The sequence below is a fragment of the Lissotriton vulgaris genome, chromosome 6, assembly GCF_964263255.1.
Source record: "Lissotriton vulgaris chromosome 6, aLisVul1.2, whole genome shotgun sequence".
Classification (NCBI taxonomy): Eukaryota; Metazoa; Chordata; class Amphibia; order Caudata; family Salamandridae; genus Lissotriton; species Lissotriton vulgaris.
The window spans coordinates 410,893,676-410,914,287 of NC_141694.1; the positions used below are offsets into that span (position 1 = coordinate 410,893,676).

The 20,612-nt window shown below is 44.3% G+C and overlaps 1 protein-coding gene across 2 annotated transcripts in view; it reads right to left on the reverse strand.

Moving 5' to 3' along the window:
• Positions 1-561: 561 nt before the first annotated feature.
• LOC147707398 (glutathione S-transferase 3-like) overlaps positions 562-20,612 on the reverse strand; it is a 138,809-nt gene continuing 118,758 nt past the window's right edge. For both annotated transcript variants that reach the window (XM_086926425.1, XM_086926424.1), the window contains exons 6-7: positions 3,999-4,130; positions 562-814 (exon numbers count right to left, since the gene is read on the reverse strand). In XM_086926425.1, the coding sequence (XP_086782551.1) occupies positions 692-814; positions 3,999-4,130 (255 nt within the window). In that variant the 3' untranslated portion in view covers positions 562-691. The remainder of the gene's footprint in view (positions 815-3,998; positions 4,131-20,612) is intronic.

A 20,612-nucleotide genomic window follows, 5' to 3' on the forward strand; every position in this document is an offset into this window, starting at 1 on the left:
TGCAGCGGCGGGGTCACAGCAATGCCTGTCTAAGGCTCTCCTATGAGCCTTACACAGACACCGCCTGCCAAGGATTACTATTGTAATCTGGGGGCGGTCTCACTCTGGGCTTGGCAGTCGTCCGATGGAGCGTCGGCGTGGTGACCTGCAGGCGGACGACCAAACTCAGAATAAAGCCATTGGTCTGTGAGTTATTAAAAGAAATTCAGAAACACAGGCGATGTGTGGCTGTAATTTTCATCAAGGAACTGCAATGTAACAAAATCCTAATGGCATAAATCCTTTGCATGCATAGCGGCCAATTTAGATTAGGGAAACGCAATTGTCTGAATATGTACTTGATGGTGTTAAACAATGTGTCAGAATTAATAACCTCAAATCCATGATTCAAGCACAACAAACGACAATCCACATCACTGAAATCTGAAACAAAACAGTTCTGAAGTATTGTTCTGTTAACTTCCAAAGTGTACTCGATTCCGGGAAAAGCAAATAATTCAACATATGAAATAAAAGAGTAAAAAAAGAAGTCATTGCATAATTCAGTGCTTGAGTCGTAGGTGCATTGTAGTTTTTTTATTATGTTTTGGGTGGACCTTACAGCTGTTTTCTTTTTAAAAAAATGCGAATATTACATCCAATAGTTGCTTTTTGGTACACTACAGACATGAAACTTTTTTGCTGATGTTAACTAGAATCTGAGAACTTCCTTCACACATTTCACATACGCATCATCAGGTATGGGTTTCCTCTTGCTTCCCGGTTGTAAGAATTTTTCAATCGTTGGGATTTTACTAATTCTTTTCTTGTAAGCCTAAAAAATGGGAAAGAAACACTTGTTGGAAATCAAGGCCAATGAAACAATAGCAGATGAACTAAAAGGAAAATATTTTACTAATGAGAACATTTGTTCCGTCAGAGACTAGATTAACATAGCTTGAATTAATACTGAAATAATGTCAAAATAGGTTAATGCTAATTCATTTAAAAGTGTTGTTCTAAACTTTGTTTTGAGAAACATGTTTTATGTCCATGCACCTCTTTTCTCAGCAATCACATTTGATAATCTAACAGTCTAAAGGTGCAAATCATGCCGATTTATACAAAATATATGAAAATGTGCACTTACTGAACACAGTGGCCATTTTACCATTTATTCAGTAGACCGTGTTTTTATTGAAAATTTTAACAGGCATATAGTGAGACATCTCTGCGAGAAAAGTAAGCTTAGAGCATACATTGCGGGCGGGACAGACAAGCATGTCTTCCCTTGTGCATCAGAATAAGCAACGAAGATATGCCCAACAAGTGATTTGACATCATGCGTGGAATGGCAAAAGAGTGACAGGAGAAAAACAACACGAACCAAAAACCCCCTCCCCCTCCCCACGAAATGAATCGTGATCTTTTAATAATTTATTGTCTAGTTTTAGGTGTGATAACAGCTTTTTTTGCTCTTCCTCCTCCACATTATTTACAGTTTTTCATTGAGGAAGCATGGGAGGAGCTTAGAAAGGTTTGGAAGTGGAACCAGAGAGCAAGTGTAGCACAAGAAAAAGCAGGTCCTACCAGGTCATGAATGTAAGTTAGCCACATGTTCCACTGGCTCGCGGCAAGTCTGACTGATATGTTTTAAAAAATGCTGAATAACACTTTGACATAAAAACTGAAGAGGAATCAGTGTGCCAATGCACAGTGAAGAACCTTGTCTTTTTAGGGAACAAAACAGTTTAGACTGCATCAAATTGCAATAGCAAACAGCGGTGGTGCGTCCCTCAGGGCGTTGCCGCAGTCATATTTTGTGCCTCTTGCCCCCCCCCCCCCAATTAATTGTGAGCAAACTACTAACATTTGAAAGTGTCCCCTCTCAGTCAGCCTTCAGCCATGGGCAGTGGGTGCATTATAATTGAGCACTTGAGGCGGATACTATCAGTGCAGGCATGAGGGGGTGAGGCTTAACAATATTGATAGACTCGTCGTTACTCGTTGTAGCCAACGCACCTGCACCCAATTGCGCATGTCGGGTTGGACGGCTGTCTTTCTCCAGCCAGCCCGACATACGCACTAGAGGCCTCGAATACCTGAGAATTAGTGAGCCAAGGGTGACCCTAAGCTGCAACCCTTGGTCTCAATAATAAGCAGTGCGGTTGCCTGCCATAGCCAATCCAGGCACTGCAGTAGGAGCAGTGTCTGGATTGACTAGAAGCAGTTGTTACTAGGAGCCTCTGGTGCGGTGTGTGGCAGCGCAGGGGTGGGAGGAGCGGAGACTGTCTCTTCAAATCAAGCACAGGCTGCTGGTTTCACTTTCCTAAGTTCTGAGGCTGCTGCACCTGTACAAAGGTATTGCTTACGACATAACATCCCAACTGCATACAGAACCGTTGCAGGATAATAGAGCGGATTCACAATCGTAATGGATCTTCTAAGATAAAAAATTTAAGAGAACCCTATTGGCCTCTTCATCATAGCACATAGTGCAGCTCTGATGTCTCTGCCAAACCGGTACGTCTTCTTTTCCCTTTCGCTCTTTCCCTATATATTTCCATATATATTAACTAGAAAATAAAATGTTAAGAAAGTGTATAGGTAACGTGTTAAACAGAGGCCATAGAAGTGTGGAGAAGTGTGGCTCACTGGTTAGAGCAGGCAGACCCTGACGCAGAGGTCAGACCCGGGACCAGGGTTCGATTCCAGACGCGGCAGGGTGTTGAGCTCAAATGTCCACGGACTCGATAATTCTCGCTTCGGTGCCTGACCTAATCATGGGTTCACACTATGCAACTCTGGGCATTAAGCTTGCTTAATCTCCACAACGGCCCCCCCACGGCGGGATGCCTGGCTTTCACCTTGGGGATGCCCTGTAGGGGCTATCTCACAGGGAAAAACCAGGACGGGTTCCCAAGGCAAGCGCGGAGATACCCCTTCGGGGGTCGATTCTGGCGCTATATAAGAAATGCAATAAATAAATAAATAAATAGAATGTAGTCCATTTTGAAAAATAAATGATTTTTTGATTGCCAGACTGCTCATGCTTAGTAACTTTTTTTATTTAAAGTAGGCACAGTGATTGGAGGTCTCATGGTGTGGAGTTGTGGATCCTTGGTTGCGTCCATTTGCCTGGTGGTGTCACAATGTTATGAACCTCTTAAGTCTAGTTTTTGATTTTGAGTTGTTGTTTCCTGGCTCTCACAGCCTGCTAACATAATCTGCATTTGCTGACCCTTTATGGGCCCATTTAATAATCAAGGTTACTTGGCTGCACGAGGTACTGGCCCTTCTGATTAACACACGCACATGCTGAAAGAAACCGAGGCCTCTACTCCAGGCATGCCACCATAAAGCAATAATAATAGTCCCAGTCAATTGGCCAGGTTACACTGTTTTCCAGCTGTTGCGATGTATGTTTCAGATACTTGTCAATTTAGCATCACCATCACAAACCCCAACACTTATCCTGCCTCTATCAATCTGGGACTCCTTCTCAAAAATATTTTGAAAATGCTGGAAGGGATTTATCCACATACTTGAATGGCTTTTTAGCAAGTTTCTGTGAAAAGCAGGTTTTAAAATCCCTTATACTACCCAATTTTGTGTCACAATGTTCTCACTGTCTCTGTGGCATCTGGGCCAAGTATCACGCCCCACTACTTTCAAAGATCACCAGCCACCACTGATAGCAAACCCTCCAATGATCTAGTACTTTCTGTAACTGCAAGACGTTTCTCTTTCTAGTTAGGTCAGTGGGCAAACGTTTCACCCTAAGAAATTCCCTAAGTCAATTAATAATGGAAATACGTGTCCAGGTTTTTAAACTCCCCTTCAGATGGCAGCTCTACCATACTCACCTCCCTAATTGTAATTTATGTGTCTGGTTACTGCTACCAATAAAAGGACGAAGGAAAACACATGTCCAATGATTACCATAAACCGCTTTCGACCCCGTTTCCAATTGCATAGAGACCAAAGACCCATTACATTTGTTTATTTGATGTCATTACCTGCAGCACGGGGAACGCAGAAAGCACATCTTCACATCTTTCTTCGGTCATTAAAATCGCTTCAAACAGGTGTACATCCGCCCAACTAAATTTGTTTCCAACAAGAAAATCTTGGCCGTGATCTTTTAAAACCTAAACAAATATTAGGAATATTGTGCATAAGAGGTATGATTAATACAGACAGCAAAGAATGCAGTACACTAATATTTTTAAGAATAGGACAAATAAGGATGTTGTAGAATAACATTAATGCAACCACTGAGATGAAATTACTCATTAATCGAAGGCCAGCCACCAGTTGTGATAAACACCACTGTGTTGGCACTTTGCACATCAGGAAACCCACTGCTGTTTTATTCAAATGCACATTTTATACACATTCATGTTCTTGGTATTTTAAAAGGATACCCCCCTTCAGCAGCTTGTAACTTGCATAGATTATGCTCTCCATGCCACTGGAGTCAAATGTATCCTGGCTGGTGAGGGGTGAAACCCTGAAACCGGTCCTAGGGTGCTTGTTTCCAGTCCAGAGTGGACCTGGCCTGGCAGATCGTGCTAGACTGTTCCCATTGGGCACAGGGTCAAGACTGATTTGCAAATGGCTGGGTTCAAACTGAAATGGCATGGGGACCAAAAAAAACAAACTGATGGATTTAGGCCCGGTTCTTTGCACTGGGGTGAATGTATGACATTGTTCTGTATTCTGTCCATCAATTGTTCTTTTTGCATGGATTATGCTTGTCATGTGAACATCACCTGATGACAGAAACTGAAATGTCTGAGTAAAGACTACCTTTGAAGTTTAAAACGAGTGGGATTACATTGTGTGTGGCTATATGCGATATAACCACCGTCTGTGGTGCACAGGCTGGAAATTGTATAGCTTTAGAAAACATGCTGACATTTTTTGGGGAGAAAATAATGAAACAGATGGCATTTTTTAAGCAAGAAAGTGTGAATGCAGAAGATATGGGCTCAAATACTGTTGACTAGATATTACTTGAATCGATACTAAAATAAGCAATATCCAAGATAATAAAGATGATAACGTTTATTGTTATTGTTAATACATTTTAACATTCACAATTGTTAATTTTTATTTAAACATACACCTAAATAAAGGAACATGTATAATCTAAAACGGGGATACCTAAACAGAAAATATATAAAGATGATATCAAGCTAAATAGGGGGAGGGGGAGGGGGGGGGGGGTAATCCATGACCAGGAAAACAAAAATGGTAGATATGAAATGAGAGCGAGGAAGACAGCTATACAACAGTAATGGAATAAAAAAGATAGAAATTGGAAGACAGACATATTAAATAACTGAACACATGTGGAAGAAGGGGTAAACGCTAAATTAATGAGGGGAAAATGAGGGCAGCAGGGGCTCCGCAGAGGAAGCCGCCGGCCGAAGCACTTCTGTCAGGAGATTAGTCCTGATGGCCACTGTAGGGAGCTCGAGGTGGAGAGCCTCAGCTGCCCTACGCAACACCACTGAATAAGTACCACCCTCCTCCGTAGCCACGGTAGAAGGAGACCGTGCGCCAGGTTCTGGAGAAAAATCCAGTCCACTTGCGTCCTCCAAATCCTCTGCCCAGTCCGGGTCTAACTCGCATTGGGCTGCGAGAGGGTCTTTAGACCCCTCCCAGTCCTCCCCGTCCTCCGTAACCTGTTGGGCGGGCGGAAAAGAAGGAGGAGGAAGGAGAAATGGACAGAAATTCCCCATCGGCGTCGATCAACACCGGTCCGGCTCCGTCTCCATGTCAGGGTGGAAGCCGGGGACGACATCGGCTGGGTGGCCGGCCTATGCCGGCGGCAGTGCTGTAGATGTCAATTGGGGTCGTACGAGGTCAACCAACGTTGGCTGTGATCCATGCATGGATCCATGGGGTTCTCGCTGCGCTGAGGCTGGAGCCGTCGACAACATCAGGGCCGGAGCCCTCGACAAAGAAGGGCAAAGACTCCCAGTCGAACCCATGGCGCCCGAAGACACGCTGGCGGGCCCAACGGGACAAAGAGGCGAGCCATGGCTGACAGGTAGTCCTGCAGCTGGGCCGGAGTCGCAGACGGACCCGGGAAAAGTGGGTAGGCAGTTGCCAACTGTGTAGGCACCACCTGCACCCGCGGGGGCTGCACCACCCGCACCCTTAGCCATGTTGCGTGACAGGCTAGGGGAAGGCGAAGAGCGACTGCGCTTTTTCAACTTCTTGTGCTTCGTCTTACCTGACCCCGAGTGCAAAGACTTTGCCGAATGATGATTGCGGCTCCGTGACTGGTCCCTCGACCTTCCACGGGACCGGGACCTTGAACGGCGCAGAGCCGACTCCCAGGCCTCAAGCAACCTTTGTGACCGCTCCGGCAAAGTTTTCGGAGCCATGGCCCGGCAGTTGGGGCATGACATTGGGTCATGGTCGCGCCCCAGGCAGTAGAGACACTTGCGGTGCCGCTCCGTCACCGACATCATGCGGGGACAAACTTGGCAAGATTTGAAACCAGGCATCCCCACAGCACCAGGAGTAGACTCAAAAAAGTCAGAGACAAAAGTCCCAAAAACTCAGTCAGAAATTGACTGGGGGTACCACTCTCTCCGGAACTGCGCTTGCCGGCACGGAAAAAGAAAGAATGAATGTCAGCGCACGAGGGCGGCATCTAAGTGGCTGCCGCGGCGACAACCGTGAGATCACGACGCCTATGACAGACACAGAGCCGCACAACGCCACCTTCCGATGCGCAGAGGTGAAAACTCTCCGGATCCAGTCTGACGCCTGGGGGTAATTCTAAGGTAAGGAATCTATCACTAACGTGTCTCTTTCAGATAAGACTGTTCGAGACACAGCGGTTGAGGGTTGTCAACTAGCGACCAGCATGTGGAGAACTAAAAGAGGATCAGAGCTACAGAAGGAATGTACATAATAGGGGGACCTATTGGAAAAGGTGAGGGGAAGGGTAGCAGACAGATAAGCTGGCCAAAATATTGGAAACCATAAACGCAACAAGGGAGGTCTTAGAGCAGAGGTCTTCAAACTGTGGGGTGCACCCCCCTGGGGGCGTGGATGGGTTCCCAGGGGGGGGGGGCGCAAATGCCTCTGCAAGTACATGCAAATGAAGACTGCTTTGAAAGAGCATAGATCGTTATTTGCCGCATTTCCAGGCTATCTTCATTTATTCCGGAATACAGTGAGGGCAGGGTCAGTAAATGTGCTGGCAGGGTCAAGGAGGTTGCTTAAAAAGAAAAAATTAAGTGTTTTGTGTTTTCAGAGTAAAGGTCTTTGATTTATAAAAGTTAAAGCTATTGGCGTCATAAATTGCAATGTTTGTGATTTACTTTTTGGGTCTGTAGTGGAGTAATAATTTAAGGAAAAAAGTGCACGATACTATAATATTAGAATCAGTTGGAGCGTTAAGAAGTTGGGGGGTGGAGGAAATGAAGACAGGAAGAGGAGGAAGGTGGACAGAGGTTTAGGTGGAAAAAGTTGAGGAGTGAGGTGGAATAGTAAGATGACTTGAGCATGCTATGGATGGAAAAGGCAAACAGAAATTGGAAAAAGTTATGGAAATCAAAAATGTGAGACAGTTGTAGGTATATCAGATGTACACTAGGAGAGCAACAGGGGAGTAAATGAATGAATGTGGGGAAAATACAGATAGATTTCCATGCAGCATACTCCAGTACATGTGTTTTTCCCATAACGAACAACTACAAAAAATCTTCTTTAGTAGTCTACTGGTCTTTTAATAGCCCCACGTTGTTAGTTTCAATGTCCCACAGTTGTTATCTTCCTTGTTAAAGTTGCCGACGTCAAAATAGTTTGTTTTCTTTTCCTTGTGGTTCTGTTTCAGTGGGGACACTTTGCTAATTTGTTATTATGTTCAATGAATCAAGTGTTTCATGTGTCTGTTATTGTGCACTAAGGAAATTGATAAATTTTCTCGGAAACACATAGTGGATATATTCGGGGCTCTTTGTGGACAGCATTATTTGCATTTGGCAGCTAATTAACCCTTTGAGTATTTGAATGTTTTTTTCTTAATAGTACCTAGGAGTGCCATTGTTTTGTTTGAGGAACCTACTGATGCAAAACATTGTAAATATAGTTTATTTAGCTCTGTGATTGATTGTTTGCGGGAGGCCTGCCCCCTGAACGTAGCCATGTCCATCCCGCTCACCCAATCTATACATAAAGTGAGGGGGGCCCGACCTCAAAATATTTAGCTTAGGTGGGGCTCAAAGCAAAACATTTTGAAGACCTCTGTCTTAGAGACTAAAGAACAAGTTATTTAGCTTTGGTAACGTCTTTTCTGTTAGAAACTCGATCTAACCACAGATTCCTCAACTTAGAATCTTCCCTCAGGCTTCAGACTGGATCCGAAAAACTTTCGAAGCAGTATCCCTGCATGCCAGGGAATGGCTCCTGTGACTCCGCATTGATGCTGTTCAAGCTGTATGTAAATCGCATGGGCCTATATAGGTGCCACCCATGCGCCCTGACATCAGTTAATCTTAGGAATGTTCTGTGCTCAGAGATGTGAAGCCAAAAATCCAGTTGACCATGACCAGTCTAGATTTCTAGATTGGGATCTTTTTAGATGAAAGGCCAGTTCACAGAACAGGAAGGACAGAGGTTCGGGGAGAAATCTGCAGTTAGAGTCTTTAGCAGAAAAGGCATTGCCAAAAGGTAAGTAACTTGTTCTTTTGACTGCAGATTCCTCACCTTAGAATATACAGCCATGCAATACTTCCTAGAAGGGAGTCTGAACAGGCTAAATCCAAAAAGTCCTGCAGGACGGCACAGGCAAAAGGCCCATATTGACAGACCTAACTGTCCAGAAAATAGTGGTTTGTGAACATATGGAGAGACACCTACGTAGCCATCTGACAAATGACCAGGACAAACACTCCATGAGCCAACACAGTGGTAGCAGTCTCGGCTCTGGTATAATGAGCACTCAAGTCTTCTGGAAGCAGCTTTTTAGCCAAAGCTTAGCAGATCTTAATGCAGTGTATAATGCAGCATGGAATGGTGCATTTCTTTACTGGTCTTACTTAGCTCCAGTAAATCCAATGAAGAACTGATCATCCACTTGGTGTTCTCTGGTACGATTAACATAAAAGCTGAGAGCCCTTTTTGGATACAACAAATGGAGCCTCTCCTCAAACGTACGAAGGGTGATAGATCGTCCGATGTGGAAAGAAGTTACCAACTTTCACAAGAAGGAGACACAAGTATGAAGAGCCTGCTTGTCTGGGTAGAAACTAGTTTAAGGGGGAGTTAACTGACAGAGCCTGAAACTCATTCACCATTCGCCCTGATGTCACGACAACCAGGTAGTCGGTCTTAAAGGGGAGTAAACTGAAAGAGATGCTGTGCAAGGTTGAAATCGAGAACACATAAGAAAAGCCAAAACTAAATTCAAGTGCCACTGGGGCATGTTAAAAGGTGAAGTAGTAAACAAATATTGTAACCCTTTAAGAAACCTCATCACAACCGGTGACTTGAACAAAGAGGGCTGTTACAGTAAATGTAAAAAAGCCATAATGGCTGTAAGGTACCCCTTAACAATGACCAAAGCAAGGCCATGCTGGGCAAGGGACAAACACACAATACATCTTCAGACAGCTTGGCACAGTGTGCATCTATCTGTATGGTCGATTCAGAAAAGGGGGTGGTGATGAACAGAGTGTCTGAATTAAGCAGACCACTCTTACCCAGTCAAAAGATCAGGGCTGAATCCATCACCGTTATTTAGCTCACTGCATCACCCCAGTTCAGAACCTGGCTATATGCAAATTAGTCTGACCCAGTGCCTCATGGGAACAGGGCAGACCAAACTACCAAGCCAATTCTTCACCGGAAAGGAGACAAGCTTCCGGGGACCAGTTTCTGGCATTTCAGCCGTCGTCGGCCCGGCTTGCTTGAATCCTGGTGGTGCAGTGAGCAAGGGACTCATGTCTGAGTATACCCTGCCACACCTATAGTGGCCAAAAACGATTCAGAAAAGGGGGTGGTGATGAACAGAGTGTCTGAATTAAGCAGACCACTCTTACCCAGTCAAAAGATCAGGGCTGAATCCATCACCGTTATTTAGCTCACTGCATCACCCCAGTTCAGAACCTGGCTATATGCAAATTAGTCTGACCCAGTGCCTCATGGGAACAGGGCAGACCAAACTACCAAGCCAATTCTTCACCGGAAAGGAGACAAGCTTCCGGGGGCCGGTTTCTGGCATTTCAGCCGTCGTCGGCCCGGCTTGCTTGAATCCTGGTGGTGCAGTGAGCTAAAAAACGGTGATGGATCAAGCCCTGATCTTTGGACTGGGTAGGAGTGTTCTGCTTAATTCAGATACTCTGTCCATCACCACCCCCTTTTCTGAATCGTTTTGTCCACCATAAGCGTGGAAGGGTATACTCAGATGTGAGTCCCTTGCTCACTGCACCATCAGGATTCAAGCAAGCCGGGCCGAAGACGGCTGAAATGCCAGAAACCGGTCCCCGGAAGCTGGTTTCCTTCCCAGTATAAGAATTGGCTTGGTAGTTTGGTCTGCCCTGTTCCCATGATGCACTGGGCCAGGGACAGACTAATTTGCATGTAGCCAGGTTCTGAGCTGGGATGGTGCAGTGAGCTAAAAAACGGTGATGGATCAAGCCCTGATCTTTGGACTGGGTAGGAGTGTTCTGCTTAATTCAGATACTCTGTCCATCACCACCCCCTTTTCTGAATCGTTTTGTCCACCATAAGCGTGGAAGGGTATACTCAGATGTGAGTCCCTTGCTCACTGCACCATCAGGATTCAAGCAAGCCGGGCCGAAGACGGCTGAAATGCCAGAAACCGGTCCCCGGAAGCTTGTTTCCTTCCCAGTATAAGAATTGGCTTGGTAGTTTGGTCTGCCCTGTTCCCATGAGGCACTGGGTCAGACTAATTTGCATATAGCCAAGTTCTGAACTGGGGTGATGCAGTGAGCTAAATAACGGTGATGGATTCAGCCCTGATCTTTTGACTGGGTAAGAGTGGTCTGCTTAATTCAGACACTCTGTCCATCACCACCCCCTTTTCTGAATCGTTTTGTCCACCATAAGCGTGGAAGGGTATACTCAGATGTGAGTCCCTTGCTCACTGCACCATCAGGATTCAAGCAAGCCGGGCCGAAGACGGCTGAAATGCCAGAAACCGGTCCCCGGAAGCTTGTTTCCTTCCCAGTATAAGAATTGGCTTGGTAGTTTGGTCTGCCCTGTTCCCATGATGCACTGGGCCAGGGACAGACTAATTTGCATGTAGCCAGGTTCTGAGCTGGGATGGTGCAGTGAGCTAAAAAACGGTGATGGATCAAGCCCTGATCTTTGGACTGGGTAAGAGTGGTCTGCTTAATTCAGACAGACACTCTGTCCATCACCACCCCCTTTTCTGAATCGTTTTGTCCACCATAAGTGTGGAAGGGTATACTCAGATGTGAGTCCCTTGCTCACTGCACCATCAGGATTCAAGCAAGCCGGGCCGAAGACGGCTGAAATGCCAGAAACCGGTCCCCGGAAGCTTGTTTCCTTCCCAGTATAAGAATTGGCTTGGTAGTTTGGTCTGCCCTGTTCCCATGATGCACTGGGCCAGGGACAGACTAATTTGCATGTAGCCAGGTTCTGAGCTGGGATGGTGCAGTGAGCTAAAAAACGGTGATGGATCATGCCCTGATCTTTGGACTGGGTACGAGTGTTCTGCTTATTTCAGATACTCTGTCCATCACCACCCCCTTTTCTGAATCTATCTGTATGGTAGCACACTAGGTCACAAACATATCCCAACTGCAGATGTATACAGACTCGGTAGATGTCATACTGGCAGCCAGGCATTTCTCAAAGACCTATGGGAAAAGGTCAAAGGAGCTCAACTTCCATTGCTCAATCGGCAGGCATGTAGGTGGAGTGTATGATGGTTGGGGTACAGGACCCTGCCCTGCTGCTGCAGGATGTCCTCCCTTAGGGGCAACCTGATTAGGGGGATGAATGGTCAAGCCTAGGAGTTCTGACTATCATACTGTCCATGCTCAATCCAGAGCCTCTAGAATGACTTGGGCCCAGTTGGTTCTGACCTTCCTCAAAACTCGGAGCATGAAATGTATTGGTGGGAGAGTGTACAGGAGTCCTGATTTCCACTCTAAGTGAATTGTGACTTTGAGTGAGAGTCACTTTGTAAACTCCAAAGAGCAGAAGCGCTGACATTGTGCATTCTCTGCATGGAGAATAGATCGTACCAAGTTTCTCCCCATTTGTGCAACACAATCTCCAGATGTAGGCAGTATTCATGAGCTACAGGGGGTTGACAGACAATTTCTTCTGACCTGGTGTTCAAAGATCCCACCAGGTGCTGCACCACCAGAAAAAATCTCCTGGCATTTCAGCCACATCCATAGTCGCAGATCCTCCTAGCAGTCCATAAACCCACCCTGTATTGATTGTTGCAGTACCACATGGCAGTAGTGTCCGTGAACACCTGGATCAGACTCCATTTGATGGATAGCAAGAAAACTTTCAATACCAAATGGATGGCTCGCAGCTCCATAAGGTTGATCCAGACCTAGGCCTCAGCCGAAGACTAGGCCAATCCCAGAGGTTTTTTATCTGTCACCACGGTCAACTCTGAGTAGGGAAGGGTGAGGGAGTCAGAGTCTAGTCTGAACTCTGAGAGATCCCCTGGTACTGTGCCCAATAGGACTTCAGATCCCACTGCAGAGCCCTTGTATTCCACCTAGCATGCTTGACCAGCATGATCCAGGAGGTCATCAGTCCCAGAAACCGGAGCATCACTCTCAAAGAAACATTGGGATAATAACCCATATGTCCTGTACCAGGGGTCTCCAACCAGTCGATTGCGAACTACTGCCAGCTTGCCCACATCCATGGAGTAGCTTGTCGGCCAACATCTTCTTTTAGCCCATCTTTATTGTTTCGCTTAACTTAAGGCGTCTTGGCAGTGCTTGCTGCCCTCCCCAAACCAGATGCTCAGATTGGCTGAATTGAGCTTAGCTGGGGCGAGGAGGGGTGAAGCGGGTGATGTCGTAGCCAAAACAAAGCACAGGCAGCATTAGACTGCCCACCGGAAGCCACACTGCCGGTCTTCTTCAGCTCGGCAGAGAACTTCCATCCTGCACAACCTATGTGGCTGGAGCTGCAGAGAGGCAGAGGGGCTGCTTTGACAGTGAAGTCTCATTTTACGGCCCAGGATACTGGTTTGCATACCAAGCAGGTGGTGAAGCGCTCGGCACAAGAGTGCAACCAATATAAGCCTGAAAACCCCATAACTTCCAACATGTGAGAATTACTGTGAGAACTTTCAAATGAGAGTGGATCAGCCGTGTATCTAGGGGGGGAGCGGGGGGGGGGCGGTCCGCCCCAGGCGGCACTCATTTGCAGGCGGCACTCATTTGCAGGCGGCGCTGTGCGACACAGCACTGGTGGCCCGTGTACAGTCAAGGATTTTGTTAAGGGGCAAAAGCGTCACCCACACGTGCAGCTGTAACAAAGCAGCACTGCGCACGTGTAGGTAAGTGCAAGCGCACATGCTTGCAATTGCTGCACCACCTAGCCTAGTGGTGGTGCAGCGCTCGGCGTACAGCATATGTGGATCCCAGGGCCGTCAATCTTGTAGCGCGAGAAAGCGCTACCAATGACGGCCCTGGGAATCTTTTTTGGCCAGCCCCTGCGCTGTAGGGCCTGGGCCATCGGTTAAAATATACTAGTAACGAGCGAGCGCCACTAAATTAGTGAAGTCTCTGCAGTGAAGGGCAATTTGCAGCAGACAGTCTAACTGATAAAGACCAGCCCAGCAGCAGTCTCACTTAGTTGGAGATCTGCACTTCGCGCCCACACACTTCCTCTTTAAAACGATATGAAAGGGGCCGAGGCTGAACTTCCCTCCATTTAACCCTAATCCTCGCTTTGCACAACGAGAAACAACAGCACAGTCAAGCGATGTTTCCATTGTCGTCTTCTGTTGCACATGCACTTTGTGGTCTTCTGGGCGCTACGTCTGATAAGGCATTTAAGCGGTCTGTGTCTGATATGGCATTTACAGCTCAGACCACCACCGCTTCGAGACCCCCGACCGGACTGTGAGTATTTTCTAAATATAGCGCTTACTATCTCTGTCAAGGTGTTGAAATATGTTATTAGATCGTAGAAAAATAAATACCTCGTCAGCCACTGCCTCGACATTGTTCCTAAATACCTTTAAGTAAAATCGGTACATTTAAAAAACATCAAATGGCAGACCATCTTGAATTAGTGGAATTGGCATCTTGGTAGCGTTTTTGTGGTTTTTAAACTGATTATAATATATTTAGCCCACATTTCACAAGATGAAATTTTGGAAGGCTTGGGATAGTGTTTCAGACATTACCAAACACACCAAATCAAAGCACATAAACATACACAAGCAGTACTGACGTTTAACAGAAACATGAGACCCACTGACTGAGCGCACACCAACTAGGTGGAAAAGTAAAGGGAAATATAATTTAGTATTTATGTTTCTACACATATCTCAAATCTTAACATCCTAAAATTCAAACTTAGATACAATCAAGCACAAAGAACACAAAGGTATAATAAATCTGAATTGCCTTTCACCATTTCTGACAAAATCCATTGCTTATGAACAGGAAGGCTGATAGCAAAACTATTTTAATAAACTTGGAAACTTGGCCTGTGGATTGGAAAGAGGGGCAATGACATAATAGGATGCAGAAACCCAGACACAGACTGTAACAGAAATACAAGCAGGTCTGACAAGGTAGGTGGAAAATCGCAAGACACATCCTCAGCAAAGAAATTTACTTCCAGTAGACTACAGCGTTGCATAACAATACACTCAACAATGGCAGGTGGACAAGGAATTCGCAAACACAGGGCGAGATGAAAAACCCATGATATAACATTGCATTCCATAATATTCATGTAGCATGATTTTCAGGCCAAGCATACTAGACTTTGCTGTCTGCTGTAAACCATTTTGTGGCTCACAAAGAACATACAGGGTTCACCAATCGTTTTAGTATTCTAGGGCTATGGGTGGATTCACTTCTTTAATTACCTTAATTGTCACCTCTTGTTACTCATACACATTGTGCAGCCTAGTTGTGCCCAATTATTAACAATGTATGCTTTTCATGCGGTAAAAAGTATTGCCAAATCAAAACAATCTGAAAATATTTTCTTATAATTCTCTTGCTTCTTTTTTCATCTTTACTTTTGAACCCTAAACTTACGGTAGAGATAGATAGCCAGTCATACTATGGCATGAAGTTGGCACATACTGTTAAGAAACTGTTTGAGTGTGGGCTTGGGTAAGCCATCCATTACTTCTTAGCCTCGAGCCTTTGACTCAACGGCATTCTGTTCTAGGTTGTCAGACTGAAAAGTACCCAACAAATGTTTCTGTATATACAAATATTTTTTCAAAGTATAGCACCAATGAAGTTCCCAAAACCCAGGTGTAAAATTATTTATTAAAAACAAGCACTGGCAAAATCATTAGGTCAGTAGCTGGCTACCAGCTTTTGACTTTGTCAGTGCTGGCCAACCTCTACCATAGATAACCTGGCTGCTGGGGTACAGAAGGCTGAGTGAGGTAAGAGCTAAGTGGTTTTCAGAGGGGAGGAAAGGATCTTTAGTGGCAGAGTGGCAGAGAGTTCACAGACAATTCCTATAAAACAAGCATTTGCAATGCAATAGGTCTCGCATTTACCCGAGTTTTAGCTAGTGACATTGCAAATAACAAAGCCTTTTATTTGTGTTTTAGTTCTTAAAACAGAAATAAAGGCATTGGCATTATCTAGAGCTTAAACCTGTGTAAATGCAAGACCTATTGCATTGCAAATGCATGTTTATACAATTTAGCAGAAACTGAAGCCATTTTGTCTTGAGTCTGAAGCAGAACTAGTTTGGGCTCTGGAGCTGAAGAGAACGGTTGCCTAAGTGCGTATTCACAATAGGCAACAGATTTCATATAAATACCAATCAATAGCAGTATATTGATGTGCATTTGCGCTTGTGATGTGCACATATGTATGTGTATAAGTAAAGAGAAAGGGTATTTAGGTATATATCTATAGGCATCTACATTAATGGAACAATATATAGATCTATGCTATGACACTGAAAGTGTATGTGGCTAAATTAAATATGCTACTGGGGAGAATGTATACTAATACATGTATGACCTCCCCCACTCCCATTTTATACCACAGAATAAATGTCAGATGTTATGTTATTGCCATAGACCAACCCATCTAATGTGGAATAAACACTCTTCTTCCTCTAAGATTATTTGCTACTATGTCTTTAGAGTATACTATCTCTGCTGATGCTCACAAGGCCTATTCAGTGTGCCTGCCTCTCACTGTACTGATGTAATCCACTATCTCCTCTTAAATTTTTATTATATATAAATGTATTTGTTTATAACTACTACACAAGCCATAAATAAAGTATGCAAAAGGTAACGTGTTATGTACTACCAATTTTGAGTTAGGGAATAGTCCTCAAGACACACTTGAGGCTTTGCTTCTTATAAATCACTTCCACTCCTATCCAGAACATTGCTGACAAATAATAGATTACCCTTTGCCCATAGATAGATCGATAGTTAGATAGATATATTGCGTTTACTCGTTGTTTTTCGCGGTTTTTCTGAGTCCCCAGATAGATCATGCAGACTGTGTTTTCTCCTTTGGACTGCCGGTCACCGGTGTATTCAACTGTGTAGCCTTGGACCGTGTCATGTATGTGCATGTAACTTGCATGATCGAGGTAACTATTAGCGGCAATACTACGTGTCTCTCGGACCTCTTTCGAGTGCTCGCCGTCCTTTTTGCCACCAGTCTTCAGCTGGACCCGGGCCACTTGTGCGAATACGCCTTCTTCCCTTAAGTTATTTATATAAACCACCCTCTTTTGGTTTCGTTATTCTGTGTCCGTTTTGGTTCAGGTTCCCTCTTCAGTTCCTTCAAATATCACTTTTAATCCAGGAAAGCGGCTTACCCACTTCAAACAGATTTACCCTTGTCTGAAATGACTGACCCCCACCTCATTCCCCTGGGACCATGCTTGTTTGTAAGAGTCATTCTGTTGGGTGTTTCAGTTCCCCTCATACTGTTCCTCCTTTGAGTTGGAATGTTGGAGGCCTTACTAATAAAAGTTGTAATGAGGAGTTCCTATTTTTGTTACCACGATTTAAAATAACTTGTCTTTTTGTCCTTTCAAATGGTTTGATGCAAACTGTGTTAAGGCGCATCGTCTTTTGCTGGATGCCTTGAAGTCAGTTTCTAGGGAACATCAAGGGTTGCTTCCTGCCATTCTTCGTATAGAAGAGTATTAAAGGAGTGTAAACAAACTCCGGGGAGTGAGGCATGGGAGGAACTTCTTGCCAGTATGGTGCGCGATAGTTCCTTGTTTTGTGAGATTATTAATCAACCCATTTTTAAGCCTGCAATTGACCCGGGTTTTACTCTGTACTATCACGCCTGAGCTTAAAGTCAAACATTTTGAGCATATTTATGCTGGGTTTTATTTGTCTTCTAAATTGTGTAATTTTTCTCTGGTAGTTCTTATTGTCCCTGTTATTTTCTCGCATGATAGGTGTGCAAAGTTTTCAGGCACTTCCTTCTAGTACGGCTCCTGACCCCAACGGAGTCACTATAGATGTTTTTAAATCAAATCTAGCACTTTGGTCTTCTGTGATTACTCTTATCTCAATTCAGTAGCAAACTTTCTATTCCTAAATCCTGTTCCCACTCAGTGATAGTCCCCGTTTTTAGAAGGGATCGCCCCTTCTTTTAAAGGGTAGCCAGGCCGACCCTAAATGTTATCGCCCTATTTCTTTGATTTGCTATGTGGTTACGATCTTTGTCTTGAATAGACTAGTGAACTGGTCTTCTGAAGGTTCTATTCTATTAGACATTCAGAACGGGCTCAGGCTTAGGGACTGTTGATCAATGTATCAACTTGCATTTGATTATCCATAAATATACAGTGGACAAACAAAGGGCTTTACATTTGGCCCTTATGGACTGGATTACTGCTTTTGATAGGGGGAATAGAGACAAGTTATGGGCTATTATAGTGTGTTTTGGGGTGGAATTGAATTTAGTGCCTCTTTTGCGTGACCTCCATTTTAACATGTCTGCTGTTGTTCGTTTTGGGTTGCAGTGGGAATGCATTGTTCACTTTAATCTGAAGCGGGGTGTTCCACAAGGCTGCATACTGGCCTCTTTTCTTTTCGCCCTCTATATCTATAACCTAGAGGAGGCATTAATCGAGGGTGGTATGGACATGCCTCGGATTGACAATCATTCTATTCTGGTGCTGCTTTATGCAGACCATGCCAGCCTTATTTCAAGAACTGCTTAGGGCTGGGTCATCTGCTTAATTGTTTGGTTACTTTTATGGACAACCTTGATTTAAGTACAATTTTTTCAAATCTCATGTCTTGGGGAAAGGCCCCTAGTCTACAAAGTCAAGAACTTTTAGGATACATGATAACATTATTAGTCGCAGTTCATCTTTTACTTATTTAGGTGTTCAATTTCATTCTTCTTTGTCATGGTCCTCTTCGGTTTTTGCAAGAAGCATTACTTTCACTAGGAGCCTTGCTTCTGTCTTTGCAAATAAGCGGGGCACACATCAATTAGGATTCTGCTTGATATTTACAGTGCTAAGTGTGTCCTGGTGGCTGCCTAAGGTAGTGAAATATGGGGATATGCAGACACATCTGCTTTCTCAGTAATTGAGAATTAATTTCTAGGAAGACTTTTAGGCCTTCCTCAGAGTAGTTTTAATTACTCATGAGGAACTTGGGTTTTTGGAGATTATTCTACAGGTTATTCTGCAGTTTTACGGCTACTTCTCTGGCTATCTGTTTTCATATAAATGTGCTGATGTATTATATATGGGTATGTGTAGAATCAAAATATATCAGGCATTCAAGTCTGAATTTATCGGTTCAATATATGCAGAACTATGTGATTTGCAGCTTTATGGTTCCATAATAAATCACAGATAAAAATCAAATATTTTTTTATGGATAAATACAGAAATGTAAAAAATACCTTAAAACAGTGAGGCCTGTTTTTCTTCTACAGTTTTACAAGCTGCAGGCCAATTGTTACAGTAAAGTATCATTTGCTGCTCACAGCATCACATGCTGTTTATAAACTGAAAAGCAGCACCCAAACCTCTAAAGCAGTAGCCTGTGAGAAAAGGATGGAGATATCTGCAACAAAGTTTTTAGCACTGTTTGGTCCACACGAATATTTAGTAAAGGTACTAAAAGAAAACCAAGGGGTACCTTTGCAGAGGTCTGTTAATGGTACGTTGCCCAGAAAAGCAGCTGTGGCTCCCTTCTTGTAAGTTGATTAAGCGCTAAGGGTTCCACGCAATGTGCAGATAGCTTTAGCATAACATTTGAATGAATCCGACAATCCATCTTGCAACATCCACCTTAGAGATTGGATTTGCAAGAAGTGCTGGTGCAAACACAACAAATAGTTGCCTTGTTTTTCTGACTGTGCATGTCTAGTACACATAAAACCCAATAGCCCTTTAAACATCTAAAGTGTATAAAGACCTCTCGATGAGGGGTTGGGGCATTTGAAATAAAAATTATGGAAATGGTGTGAGAACAGAGTGAAATGGAAAGGAGAGACAATGTTTGGTTGAAAATTGGTGTATAACACTGCTCTATACTTATGAAGCTGCATCAATAGTCCTTGACTGACAGAACTTGAAGTTCAGTAATTCTACAAAGGGAAGGGATGGCTACCAAGAAAACAATTTTCCGGGAGGGAAATGCAACAGGACAAGAATGGAGCAGCTTAATTGGTGCTCCCATTAGTCCAATAACTACACTGGGATGCTATGTGGGGGCTGGCCCTACCCTCTGAGGCATCACTCATTTTAATTCTTCCATATAAGCCTGTATGACAGGGATGTAAATAATTAACCACGGATCTCATTTTTAGGTCTCGGACTACGCAGCGCATGCGCTGCTCGTCAGAGAGATGCTGTATACAATATAGTGGGGAAAGCTCCGCCCACTTTCTGCCTATCTTCTTGATTGGCCGAATTCCTAAATGCTGCAACTGACTGGTTTTCCTCAGCTTAATCCCGCCTCCTGACGTGCATGTCATCATAGTTCTCCTTCCATAGCTATCAGCCCCTTTACCTTTAAAACGGTTTTGTTACCCTGCCTCCCCCCTTCCCTCCTGCAGTCCCTCACTTCTCTGCCCACCACAACCCCTCCACCCACTCCTGTTCCTGCATTCTTGGAGCCCATAGTTTTATTTACAATGCAATAGGACTCGCGTAAATACGAGTCCTATTGCATTTGTAAATGTTTTTTTTCCCTTCTGATTGGCTGTCTGTATGCCCACTCCATTTTGCCTGACCTGTCCCTCTCGCATGCGTACGATGCTATACATCGTACGCATGCGCGCCAAAAGTTGGTTTCTACCTCTTGATACTTTCTGTTTCCCAAGTGCTACTGCTGATTTGTGGTGTTTCTTGAAGCATGGAGTTATGCCCGCCATAATCGGGTCGGTTTACATTCTTTTTCTCGATGCATG